The 12,919-nt window shown below is 54.3% G+C and overlaps 1 protein-coding gene across 1 annotated transcript in view; it reads left to right on the forward strand.

The window, feature by feature from the left end:
- The window catches only part of IL34 (interleukin 34), a 66,929-nt gene extending 54,069 nt beyond the window's left edge, over positions 1–12,860 (forward strand). Inside the window, exons 3-8 of the mRNA XM_081217382.1 lie at positions 751–1,162; positions 7,097–7,230; positions 8,062–8,139; positions 8,427–8,588; positions 11,464–11,596; positions 11,829–12,860. Of these exons, the coding sequence (XP_081073508.1) occupies positions 1,135–1,162; positions 7,097–7,230; positions 8,062–8,139; positions 8,427–8,588; positions 11,464–11,596; positions 11,829–12,001 (708 nt within the window). The 5' untranslated portion in view covers positions 751–1,134 and the 3' untranslated portion in view covers positions 12,002–12,860. The remainder of the gene's footprint in view (positions 1–750; positions 1,163–7,096; positions 7,231–8,061; positions 8,140–8,426; positions 8,589–11,463; positions 11,597–11,828) is intronic.
- Positions 12,861–12,919: the final 59 nt, after the last annotated feature.

Raw genomic sequence — 12,919 nt, forward strand, 5'->3', positions numbered from 1 at the left:
GCAGGCGGACTCTCAACCACTGCGCCACCAGGGAGGCCCTACACCCCCATTCTTTTAGGTGATTTCCTCTGTGCCCCTCCCCCTGAGAGAAGGCTCTGGCTTCTGTGCCATTAGGTACCTCCCACTTTGTGCCTTCCTGGCTTCCGCACATCTCCCCCGTTTCAGTGGATGGGTGGGACCACAGATAGCACCCAGGATTAGGGCTCTGTGGTGTGGCATGAAGGTGACCATGACCCCAGTTCTCACTTTCTCAGCTTCTCCGTCCCGGTCTGGTGGTCTAGGGTGTGTGGTGGGAGCCTTTCTGGGAGATTTCTGAGTGAGGAGGTGGCTAGGAGAGTGTTCTCTGGGGCATGGAGGGGTGCAGAGCCCGATTCTGGGCTTTTTTTTAACCTCCCCACGGTCCAAGCCGTTCATGTACTTTACCTGTGATCTACCGCCTTCAGGAAGCTCCTTTGATTTAACCCACACAGCTCATTCATTCCTTGGTCCTGCTTTTGTTTTGGCCCCAGGCTGTCAGCTGGTGTCATTTTAACTTACTCCTGGGCTGGGGCTGCCCTTTGGTTGTTCTGTCATTTCTGTGTCCCCGAGTAGCCAGCAACCAGGGCAGGGCTGTGCACCTCTGGCCTTCCCCGGTGGTCCCGGCCAGCGGTGGGTGCAGCCTGCACAGCAGGCTCTGCGCGCCCGTGGCTGATGGCTGAGTGGCAGCACTGCTCTTACATAATCAGTTTCTCTCCTCCTTTCTCTTTCCAGAGCCAGATTTCACACTGAGCAGCTGCAGACAGAGAAATCAGAGAAAGCACAACCCAGCCTCAGATTCCGAGGGGCCTGCTGGGGACTCTCTCCTCCTGCTTGGAAGGAAGACCCCGAGGCAGCCGTTTCAGGCCAGGTCTTGGCTGCCATGGGACTCACAGCCACCGCCCCCCGGCTGCCCTCTGCACAGCCAGGCAGATAAGGGTGAGCCCTGCCCAGGAGCACCTGCCACCTCCTGCTGGGCCACTCCTCCGTGACTAGTCCTTCCTCGACTTTGGGCCACCTTTGCTGACCCGAGGCCATGTAGGCCCCAGTCAGGCCTCTGTGGATAGACACATTGCTGGGGACACCACCTCTGCTCTCTGGGAGACCCAGCACACCACCATGCCCCAGGGATTCGCCTGGCTGCGCTGTGAGTACTGGGGGGGTCTGTGGGGACTGCCCAGGGAGAGTTTGGCCCAGAGCCAGGCTTTGCAACCATGGCAACCAGGGCATTCTTCCTGGTGAGAAGTTGAGATGCTTCCCAGCTTAATGGCAGGCACCCTTGGGGACTCCCACGCCGTCTGCCCTGTCTCCAACTGACTGCAGCTCAGATGGGCATGGTGGGTATGAGCCTTAGTCTGGGTGGGCACAGTCAGTGGGTCACAGGGACAGGGCAGGCACTAGGGGTAGGAGGCAGCGTCTCACCTGCTCAGACTCATTGGTGCTCACTGGGGAGTACGGTGGGGATGGAGGTGGCAGAGAGATGATTTCTGGCCTCCCTGGGCCTGACCAGCCAGGGGTGGGGGCTTGTGAAGTTGCCTGGGCCCCGAGACACATGGGAGAGGTGCAACCTGCTCCCTCTGCCTTTCCCTCCATGAAGAGCTAAATCAAAAGGCAGAAAGAGAACAGTGTCGTTGGGGGAAAGAAAAATAGTTGAAATGAGGACAGAAAAAAAGAATTGACACGTCTCTCAGGCCTGCCTGCTGGTGGGAGGGCAGACCAAGCTCCCTTCAGACTCCAAGATTCAATGTAATTGACTTAAATTCAACATATTTTTTTCTGGGGCCACCCACGTGCCCACTGGAGAGACACTGCCATGGCGACAAGGACCTGGGCTATCTCGTGTGTCTCTCTCTAACACCCGGCATGGAGTTAGGTGCTAGGAACTGTGTGCCACTTGCATGAGGTCCGGGGTCTGACCCTGTGAGGGATTCGCAGAGGAGCTGGGTCCACCCTGGCCCCTGTGGAGGGCACTGCAAAGGGTCCGGATGTTCAGAACAGGTGGAAGGACCCAGACCCAGTGTTCTGGAATCTTCCAAGTCCTGAGGAGCAGGGCGAGCAGGAGAAACAGCACGGCGAGGTGCCACTTGAATTGGTCTCAGAGGTGGGTAGGGTTCACACATGTAGCCGTGGGGAGGTGAGGACGGTGTTCCTTCCAGGGCGAGGGAGCAGCGTGAGCAAAGGCTCAGCAGTGAGAGCGTGAGAGGCCAGGCAGGAAAGCTGGTTTGGGCTCAGGTGCCTGAGGCCTTGAAAGCCAGGGTGAAGAGTGGCTAACTCATGAGGTATCAGGGAGCCCTGGAAGGTCCGTGACCTGGGCGTGGGAGCTGAGATTGAGAGTTACTCTGCTTTCGAGAGATCAATCTGGCCGTGCTTTTGGGAGTTGCTGTTACAGCCTCCTGGGCAGGATGTGATGAGGTGATGAGGGTTCCTTCTGGAGTTGGAAGTGAGAATGAAGAGGCCTGGCAGAGGGGACAAAGCTCATGAAAGCAGAGCGCAGGATTGGCAAGGACTGGCCGTGGGGTGAGGGGGAGGGAGGGATGAGGATCAGGGGCTCAGAGAGGGGCTGGGGTGCTGGAAAAGGAGTGGCTGCCGTAACCAATTGCCACAATCTTGGCTTAAAACAGCAGAAATGTATTCTGTCACAGCTTTGGAGGTCAGAAGTCTGAAGTCAAGTTGTCAAGGTTATGCTCCCTCTGAAGGCTTTAGGGGAGGATCCTTCTTGCCTCTTCCAGCTTCTGGTGGCTTCTGGCATTCCTTGGCTTGTGGCTGCATCACTCCAATCTGCCTTCATCATATGTGAAGGCCATATGAATGGTCTTTCCTTACATGTGTCTCTGTGTCCTTTCCTCTTCTTATAAGGACACCAGTCATTGAATTTAGGGCCCACCCTAAATTCAAGAGGATTTCATCTGGAGGTTCTTTTTTGTTTGTTTGTTTGTTTTGCGGTACGCGGGCCTCGCACTGCTGTGGCCTCTCCCGTTGCGGAGCACAGGGCCTCTCACTGCTGTGGCCTCTCCCGTTGCGGAGCACAGGCTCCGGACGTGCAGGATCAGCGGCCATGGCTCACGGGCCCAGCCGCTCCGCGGCATGTGGGATCTTCCCGGACCGGGGCACGAACCCGTGTCCCCTGCACCAGCAGGCGGACTCTCAACCACTGCGCCACCAGGGCAGCCCCATCTGGAGATTCTTAATAACATTTGCAAAGACCCTATCTCCAAATAAGCTTGCATCTGAGGTTCTTGGTGAACGTAAATTTGGGGGTATTTACACACACAGGCACAGATATGGGGGTGGTGGACAAGCCCCATTTGTCATTGCACACAGGACATTACTCTTTCTTCAGTCTCCTCTTCTGTCTTGCAGGCCTCTTAACTGTGGAGATAGGGGGGCACGGCAGGCCTCCCGACCAGGGTTGCACTAGCTGTGGGGCTTTCAGAATGCAGAGGGTACGTGAGGCTACAGCTGTGCTGTCCCTGCCTAGTTACCTGTTTGCTGGCCTGTTTTTCAGAGTGGAGGCCACAGGAAGGGAGCTTAAAACTGGGAATGGTAGTTGGGCTGCAGACTTGGAGGAGGTCTAAGTTTGGGAGAAGGCAGATCATCTATGGACAGAGTTTCTGGGGCAACCCATGTGTGCCAGGCTGGGAAGCACGGAGGCTCTGTAAGTCTCTGCTACGAGGCTAGTGGCCAGGCCCCCAAAGGCTCCAGACTGGGACTCAGATGAGGTCAGGTGGGGTGGGACTTGGGGGTGGAGTGGGCAGCCACAGGGTGACTGCCACATTGGAAAGAAGACTCAGTGTGGACAGGGATACTGATTTTTAAAGAAAAGATGGAAATTTGGATTTTTATGTGAAATCTCTGTGAACCAGAATGTGGCCCTAAGGACACCAATTTGTAAACTGTCACTTTCTGTCAAGTGCGGTCCCCAGACCAGCAGCATCAGTTTTACCTCAGGACTTGTTGGAAATGCAGATTCTCTGCCCGACCACCACCACCCCCGCCGGCCACTACCTCATACCTGCTCACTCAGATACCCTGGGTGAGCCTTTACCAGCTTCTACAGGAGACCCAGGTACCGCTCCCAGCTCCCTGCTCGACGTGCACCCCAAAGTGCTGAGTAACACGTCCTTGCTGTGGTTCACGGTGCTGTGCATTCACACACTGGCTGCTGCGTTGTCTGATCAAAACAATGAGTGAGGGGCTTCCCTGGTGGTGCAGTGGTTAAGAATCCACCTGCCAATTCAGGGGACACAGGTTCAAGCCCTGGTCCTGGAAGATCCCACGTGCCGCGGAGGAACTAAGCCCATGCGCCACGACTGTTGAGCCTGTGCTCTAGAGTCCGCGAGCCACAAATACTGAGCCCACGCACCGCAACTGCTGAAGCCCGCACACTCTAGGGCCTGCGTGCTGCAAGTACTGAGCCCATGTGCTGCAGCAACTGAAGCCCGCGCGCCTAGAGCCTATGCTCTGCAACAAAAGAAGCCACTGCAATGAGAAGCCCGCACCCCGCAATGAAGAGTAGCCCCCGCTCACTGCAACAAGAGAAAGCTCGCACACAGCATTGAAGACCCAAAGCAGCCAAAAAAAAAAAAAAAAAAGGACAATGAGTGAATTGGACAGATGGCCCTAGAGGCAGGGGTTGGTGCTAGAGACAGGGGTTGGTGGCTGGCGTAGGCAGGGGAGCCTCTGGGGAGGGAAGGAGTCTTGGTGAGACCTTGGAAGAGGTCTGCCGTGTGAGAGGATACCCAGGGCAGGGGCAATGTGTGAGCCTAAACCCTGAGGCAGGAATGATCCTGACCAGCAGGGGTGCCAAGCTGAGAGTGTTAATGATGTAGAGACAAGGGAGAAAGCAAGCAGAAACACTGGTTTATCTGTTCCCTTGTCCAAATATTGGGTTGAGAATATGGGAAGAGAGAGACAGAGGAAGTGCAAGATGGATTGCAAGTTTGCAAAAAATGTGGTATCAGACTTCTATGAGGGGAAGGGCTGGTGGGCGGCAGGCCATAAGGGGCATGGGCTTGAGTAAACCTGAGCTTCTGGCCCAGCAGGGGCACAGGCATGGCAGCAGCACTGAGAAGGGGGTGGGAAAGTGAGTGTCAGCAGGCTCAGGCCAGTAAGGGTTTAAGAACAAAAGTTTCCCTAAGTGCCGGGGAAGTGAGGGCAGCAAGTCCAGTGAGTAATTGCTGCTCACAACCAGGGGCGAATCAAAGAGGTGACTCAGCCTGCCTGGCTATTTGGGGGGGAAAAAGGAAGAAAGAGAGAGAGAGAGAGAGGAGGAGGAGGACGGAAGGGAGGAAGGAAGGAAGAGGGAGAAAAGGGAAAAAATTACTGCTTTTGACTATAACAATAATACATACTAATTATAGAATGTAAAAGATATCCTAAAAAATATAAAGAAGAACATAAAAATCTCCCATAGAGATTTGGTGCATTTCTTTCCATTGCATTTTCTATGCACACATGTATATATAATTAACAAAATTCAAGTCATGCTTTATACCCAGATACAGTGTGTTGCATCATGCTTTTTAAAACTTTGCTAAGCATATCAAAAGTATTTTTCTTACCATATAAGCATATCATAAGTATTCTTTGGCAATGTGATTTTTATTGGTTACATTCGTTATTATTGAACATCTAGGCCACTTACAGATGTTCACTATTACAAAATAATACTGCAGAGGAAGTCTTTGTCCACTAATCTTTCGGTTATGTCTCTCTTTTCCTTCACATTTATTCCTAGAAATGAGTGTAATGGGTCAGAGGGCGTGGACAATTTTAAAGCTTAGTGGGTCGAAATGTGTGGGCATTATTAAGTCCATTAATAACAAAAATTGCCAAATTGCTTTCCAGGATAAGAGCATCTGCCTCACTATTTTGCCAGCAGCAAATGTTATTAAAATAAAATAAAACAACAGCAACAACAACAAAGTCTTTCCATTTGGTAGGTGAAACGTGTATCGATTGTTTTGACGTGAATTTATTAGCGAGGTTGAGTTTCAGATACATCTCTTGCCCATCTATATTTTGTTCTTTCTGCTCCCATCAACTTAACCCTTGTTCATGTTTTTTTTTTTTAATGTTTTATTTATTTTTGGATCTGTTGGGTCTTTGTTGCTGTGCGTGGGCTTTTTCTAGTTGCGTTGAGCAGGGGCTACTCTGTTGAGGTGCACGGGCTTCTCATTGCAGTGGCTTTTCTTGTTGAGGAGCATGGGCTCTAGGCGCGTGGGCCTCAGTAGTTGTGGCACACGGGCTTAGTTGCTCCGCGGCATGTGGGATCTTCCCAGAGCAGGGATTGAACCCGTGTCCCCTGCATTGGCAGGCAGATTCTTAACCACTGCGCCACCAGGGAAGCCCCAACCCTTGTTCATGTTTGTTGCAAATTCTCTCAGATAATTTTTGTAAGTCTATTCAGTTACACAGACATCACACTGTTTTTAAAGTCACAGTGACCTGCAGTGGTGAAGGCTGGTAATGTTTGGATCGTTTGTTAGCGAGGAAGAGAAACAGCCTGAGTGAGGTTCGCTCAGCATCCCGGAAAGACCAGACTGGAAGGGCTGCTACAGACCTTCTGGTACCTCTAATTAAGAGGCATGTCAAGGTCAGATAGAGCAGGGAGGACAACGGAGTGGGTCACCCAAGAGTCATTTGTAGAGTTGGAACTAGAATCCACAGTTCCAGAGTCTCTGGATGGAAAATGCAGCAAAAGGCTTTGAAAAATCGTAGGTTCTAGATGAAGGGCAGGGGTTGCCATGGAAAGGAGGCTGTGCCTGCCCCCTGGGGAAGGAGTGGGAAGGAGACTGGAGACCAATCCCAGGGCGTGGCTCCTGGGGGGCTTTGCCAGCCTGGGGCGGGAGGTGGCTGGGCTGGACGGTTCATGCTTGCCTGCATTGCTGTCCTGCAGCCCGGACCGCAGGGAGAGTATTCCTGGCCCTGGGAAGGCCTCCTTGGGACCCTGCGCCTCCCACCCCAACCCTTCCGAGAGGACTTGTGACTGGGAAAAGGGAGGTTGTGTGCACAGCTCTGCGTACCTGGGCAGTGTGGGAGCCACGCAGGTGGCTCACGTGTTCTTGTGTGTGGTCCACAGATCTCGGGATCCTCCTGGGCATGGCCTTGGGGAACGAGGGTTTGGAGGTGTGGCCCTTAACCCGGAGCGAGGAGTGTGCCATCACTGGCTTTCTGCGGGACAAGCTGCAGTACCGGAACCGCCTTCAGTACATGGTAACTACGTGGGCACTTGTTGTGTCCCTCTTTCAAAGCCCTGTGGCTCATGGGATGTAAAGACCTGGAAATTCAGTCCCTCTCCTTGGACTTGTGTCAGGCCTGTGCCTGCCATGGCTCCCTTCTCCCTCACACACACCCATGTGCCTCGTCTGCACTTCCTGTCCCCGCTCCTGCCATCCATCCTTGGGGCCTCCAACCCTCCTATCTGATCTGACCTTTGATCCCACCTCCACGTGGCACTCACCCAGTGACTCAGGAATGGATTCCAGGAAACCTTGGGGGAACCCCAGACACTATTTAGCAGGGGAGATAAGGACCTAGAAATTAGAACGTTTGATTCTTTTTATAGAGTGGACCACGTGGCATGTGGCTCTGTAGGTCTTTTTTTTTTTAACAGCTTTTTTGAGATATAATTCACATACCACACACCTCACCTGTTCAAGTGTACATTTCTATAGCTTTTAGTGTATTTGCAAAGTCATGAAACCATCACCATGATAAGTTTTAGAGCAATCTTTTAAAGTCATTTTCCTCACCCCTGCTAAAGGATATGATTCTCTAGGAGTAGTAAGCCTCTCATCCTATATTTTGGCCCGAGACTTATGCCTTAACATGTTTTGTTTTGTTTCACCTTCCCTGTGTCCCAGAGGAAAGAGCTGTCTTTATCCCAACTGGGAGCCAAGCACATGTTTTCTGTAGAGGACCACCGCTGCCATCAAGGGCTGGTCCTGGGTCCTCTCCTCCTGCATCAAATTCTTCTCCGAGGTTGGGGGAGTCTGAGCCATTTCTGGCTCTGATCTCATCCTTTGTTCTCTTGTATCTCCCCAGAAACACTACTTCCCCATCAACTACAGGGTCAGTGTGCCTTATGAGGGGGTACTCCGAATGGCCAACGTCACCAGGCTGGTGAGAATCCCCCCTCTGGAATGGGGAGGCCCCTGCCTCCTGGGACATTCTGTGGGCCCTGCCTGGAGGCACATTGGTCTGGGCAGATCCTGTTGCCAGGGGTCTTTCCTGGCCCCTCAAGCAAGCCTGCCCTTGGCTCAGGCCCCAGGTGCCCCTCCCACCCCATCCACAGTGGATGCCCGTGGTCTGCCCCCTGTGCAGGACAAATCTGGGGGGCAATCAGAGCTGTGGGGGGCAGGCCCAGAGGCTCCTGTCTGGGGTTTCAATAATTTCTCCTGTCCCTGCAGCAGAGGGCCCGGGTGAGCCAACAGGAGCTGCGGTATCTGTGGGTCTTGGTGAGTCTCAGTGCTACTGAGTGGGTGCAGGAGGTGCTGCTCGAGGGCCATCCATCCTGGAAGTACCTGGAAGAGGTACATACGCTGCTGCTGGATGTCAAACAAGGCCTCCCGGTGAGCCGTGCAGAGGTGCAGGTGGCCGGAGGTGGGGTGGGGGTGGGGTGTGTGTGTGTGTGTGTGTGTGTGTGTGTGTGTGTGTGTGGTGTGTGTGTGTGTGTGTGTGTGTGGCCAAAAACTATCAAGGGAGAAGGTAAAGGCATGGAAAGTTCTGGTGTGTCCTGGAGAGTGTGGGAGAAATGGGGGGGGCAGGGTGGTGGACTGGGCTTGGGGGGCAAGAGATGCGCCTGAGACCCTGTTATGCTCTGCAACCCTGGGCGAGTCATTGATCCCTCTCACTTTATTTCCACATCTAAGAAAAGAGGGAAAGGGGGAGGGATAAATGGGTGGAGCACAGGGGGCTTGAGGGCGATGAAACTCTTCTGTATGATGCTGTAACGGTGGGTATAATTGCATTTGTCAAAGCCCATTGAATGTACAACAGAAAGAGTGAACCCTAACGTAAACGGACCTTAATTAATAATAATAATAGAGGTTCCCGATCGCTGCCTGTTCAGCAGTGTTGATCGGAGGCCTGGGGGATACGTCTTCCAAAAAGCCTAGAGAGTAAGGTGACGGGGTCGGTGTGTATCCTCGCAGGCCATGTGTGTGCCATGGGACCCCTCCCCACACCCCCGCCTTGCCCTACTGACCCCCCCCCCAGCCCTCCTTAGGACCCTGGTACACAACTGCCCTGGGGCCCCACCTGTTGCCCAGCAAGAACAGCCAACAGGAAGCCAACTGTGAGCTTCTGCTGACACCAGGGCTCAGGGCCAGCACCTGCTTTTGCAGCTGCCGAGAACTTTGTGGAGGCTCTCCATTCTGGTGGGGACTGGGAGACCCAGCCATTTCCTTGGTGGCTTTCTTGTGCCTGTGGGCAGGGGGGGTTGGAGCTGACCTGGGGAACGGACTGTGTTCCATCCTCAATTTTCCTTGGGAGTGTCTCTGGCTCTGTGAGCTCTGGGGAGCTGGGAAGGAGATTGTGGGTAGGCTGAGGCCCTGCCCACCTGGGCTCTTCAGATTGAACCAGCTTTTTTTTTTAAAGATTTTTTTTTTTTTGATGTGGACCATTTTCAAAGTCTTTATTGAATTTGTTACAATATTGCTTCTGTTTTATGTTTTTGTTTTTGACCATGAGGCATGTGGGATCTTAGCTCCCCAACCAGGGATCGAACCTGCACCCACTGCATTGGAAGGCGAAGTCTTAACCACTGGACCACCAGGGAAGTCCCTGAACCAACTTTTAACCTCTTCTTTCTCACAATGTCAATGGTTGATGGCCCGTTCCATATGTTCCCAACATCTATGGGGCGGTGGGTCCTCCCTCTAGGGAGAGGGCCATGGGCATGGGCCCCTTTGCCCTCCTGCCACCCTCACTTCTCTCTCTAAGCCTTTGTATATTAGTTTTTTGGGGACTGCCGTCACAAATTACTACCAACTCGTGGCTTGAAACAACAGAAATTATTCTATCGCAGTTCTGTAGACCAGAAGTCTGAAATCAAGGTGTCAGCAGGGCCATGCTCCCTCCAAAGGCTCCAAAGGAGGATCTTTCCCACCTCTTCCAGCTTCTGGTGGCTGATGGTGTTCTTGGCTTGTGCAGCATCACTCCACCCTCTGCCTCTGTCTTCACATGGCCTTTCCCTCTGTGTCCCAGAGAAGGACCTGCTCCCTTTCTCTTACAAGGACAACAGTCATTGGATTTAGGGCCCACCATAAATCCACACTAATCTCATCTGGAGACCCCTGACTTAATTACATCTGCATAGACCCCATTTCCAAACAGGTCACATTCGCAGGTACTAGGGATTAGGCCTTGGACAGAGCTTTTTTAGGGGGGTGTGGGGCAGGGGGACACACAGTTCAACCTAGAACACTTCACTTTTAGGAAGGTCCTTCCCCAGCTCAGGTCCCACGTTTCCTCCTGCTCCATGTCTTTTTTTTTTTTTTTTAAAGTATTATTATTTATTTATTTATACATACATTTATTTATTTATTTTTATGTTTGGCTGCGTTGGGTCTTCGTTGCTGCGCGCAGGCTTTCTCTAGTTACGGTGAGCGGGGCTACTCTTTGTTGCTGTGCGTGGGCTTCTCAGCGGTGGCTTGTCTTTGTTGTGGAGCACGGGCTCTAGGTGCGCGGGCTTCAGTAGTTGTGGCATACAGGGGCTCAGTAGTTGTGGCTCATGGGCTTAGTTGCTCCGCGGCATGTGAGATCTTCCTGGACCAGGGCTCAAACCCGCGTCCCCTGCACTGGCAGGCGGATTCTTAACCAGTGCGCCACCAGGGAAGTGCCGTGCTCCGTGTCTTCTTCGACATTTCTGGCCCCCGCTCTGTCCCTCCCACGGTGCCTGGTGCTCCCCACACCAGGTTCCTTTTGTTAAGTGTTGTGGAGAGGAGCCCCCGAGCTTGGAGCTGGAGACCCAGCCCTGTCAGTGTGCCTAGTGTGCCTCACGATATGACCGACCCTCCGGAGGGTCCTGTCTCTTCTTCATGGGAGTCGGTGTGGGTCTTTACATTCTTCATGGGAGTCGGTGTGGGTCTTTACATACTGAAGGGCAGTGTCCCTGGGATAGGGACTCCTCATGTGGTGGTGGCCGGGCCTGGGCTAGAACAGCAAGGATGCCCCCACCTCCTCCCTGTCTGGCCTGCCCCTAGGAGAGGAAAAGAGAAGCTTCTGTGTGTTGTGCTTGAGTGAGGGACATCGAGGGAGCCCCTCCCAGGAAAAATGGCACCTGCAGGAAGGAGAGAAATTGCTCTCAGGTGTCCTGGTCACAGGGATCTCTTGTCCTCCTTCCAGGCAGGATAGCCACCAACCCGCCGCCCCCCAGAGCTCTCCTGGGATCTCTTCACAGGCTGTGGGTGGCACCTGTGGTCCTAAAGATTTCCTCCCTTTCAGGGTGTGGAGGTCAGCCCCCAGGTGGAAGCAGTGTTGTCCCTCCTGAGTGCCCCAGGAAGCCTGAAGCTGGTGCGGCCCAAAGCTCTGCTGGACAACTGCTTGCGGGTCATGGATCTGTTGTACTGCTCTTGCTGTAAGGAGCTCTGAGGGGCTGGGGGCGGGACACTGGGTGTCTGAGCCCAGGTCGCTGAGCAGAGCTGGGACCCTCCTTGGCATGCCCTCTGCTTCCCAGGGCTACAGGCCGTTTCTGGAAGCTGAGATGGGCCCTGGGTACAGGGAGGACAGTGTGGCTTGGTCTGGGGATGAGCGGGCTGTTGACCACTCCTGCGGTCTTATTTGTGTCTGTGTGTGTGTGTCGCCTGCAGGTAAACAAAGCCCTGTCCTAAACTGGCAGGATTGTGAGGTGCCAAGGCCTCAGCCTCACAGCCCGGAGCCCTCGTCACAGTGTGTGGCTGCCCAGCTATACCCCCTGCACCAGCAGCCCCCCGCCTCCCTGCCCCACCCCCCGGCATCCACGGCTGGAGCCCCAGCTCAGTGAAGCTGCTGAGGGCACAGGGCGAAGGCCTCCTGCCCTGAGTGGCCTGCATGGTAACTGGGAGGGGCAGCTGGAGGAGCTCCTGCAGGAGATGGACTGGGCCTGAGGCTTCTCTGGGTGGTGGTGGGGAGCCCCTCTTGGGAGAGGAGATCCTAGAGGGGTATTTCTCCTTTGAGGGGGACTCAGTGCCTGAGAAGGGTTCAGCTTCCCGCCTTCCATACCTCCCATGGTCTCACCTGGAGCGGTGGGCGCTGGGGGGCACCTGAAGGTCAATGAAGACAGAGCCTATGGCCCCTCCTGGCACTGCCTGGGCTGCCCCCTTCCCTGAGGGCAGGGCTGACCGTCTCCTAGGCCCGAAGAGGTGAGAGCTGTACCGGGTGGGCATGGGGGTGGGGACATGACTCGGCAAGGCCAGGGAGAGGGCAACAAAGCTGGGGAGAGGGCATAGCCAAATGCCACATCTTGCCACAGTTCCCTTTATTTTTTCTATTAAACACCTGCTTTGTTTTGGTTTGTTTTGGTTTGCTTTGCATCTGCAAGGGTGAACCTGGAGAAGGCCCACCTGGAGAAGGCCACTTTCCCCTCCTGCCAGGTGCAGGAGGCAGGAGGAGGGGCGTGGGCTGGCCTGGCTCTGGGGCCTCGGTCTGAGGATTCAGATGTGGAGTGGCCAGGGCCTTAGCCAGGGCCCTGGAATGGTAGATATTTGCGGGACAGAGTTCCTTCCAGCCCTGCCCCAGCCCCTGAAGCCTTAGCCAGCCTGACTGCGGGGGTGGGGGGGTTTATCTCCCACAGTGTGTCCTGGCCACCGCCTTCTCCCCCTCCATTTGGCAACCCCAAGACTGCCCCCAGCAGGGACAGGGCTGAGGCATTCAAAGGCATGGGTCCTGGCACGAGACCTGGCGACTCCTGCACGCCCCCACC

The sequence above is a fragment of the Mesoplodon bidens genome, assembly GCF_964165515.1.
Source record: "Mesoplodon bidens genome assembly, chromosome: 18".
Taxonomy (NCBI): Eukaryota; Metazoa; Chordata; class Mammalia; order Artiodactyla; family Ziphiidae; genus Mesoplodon; species Mesoplodon bidens.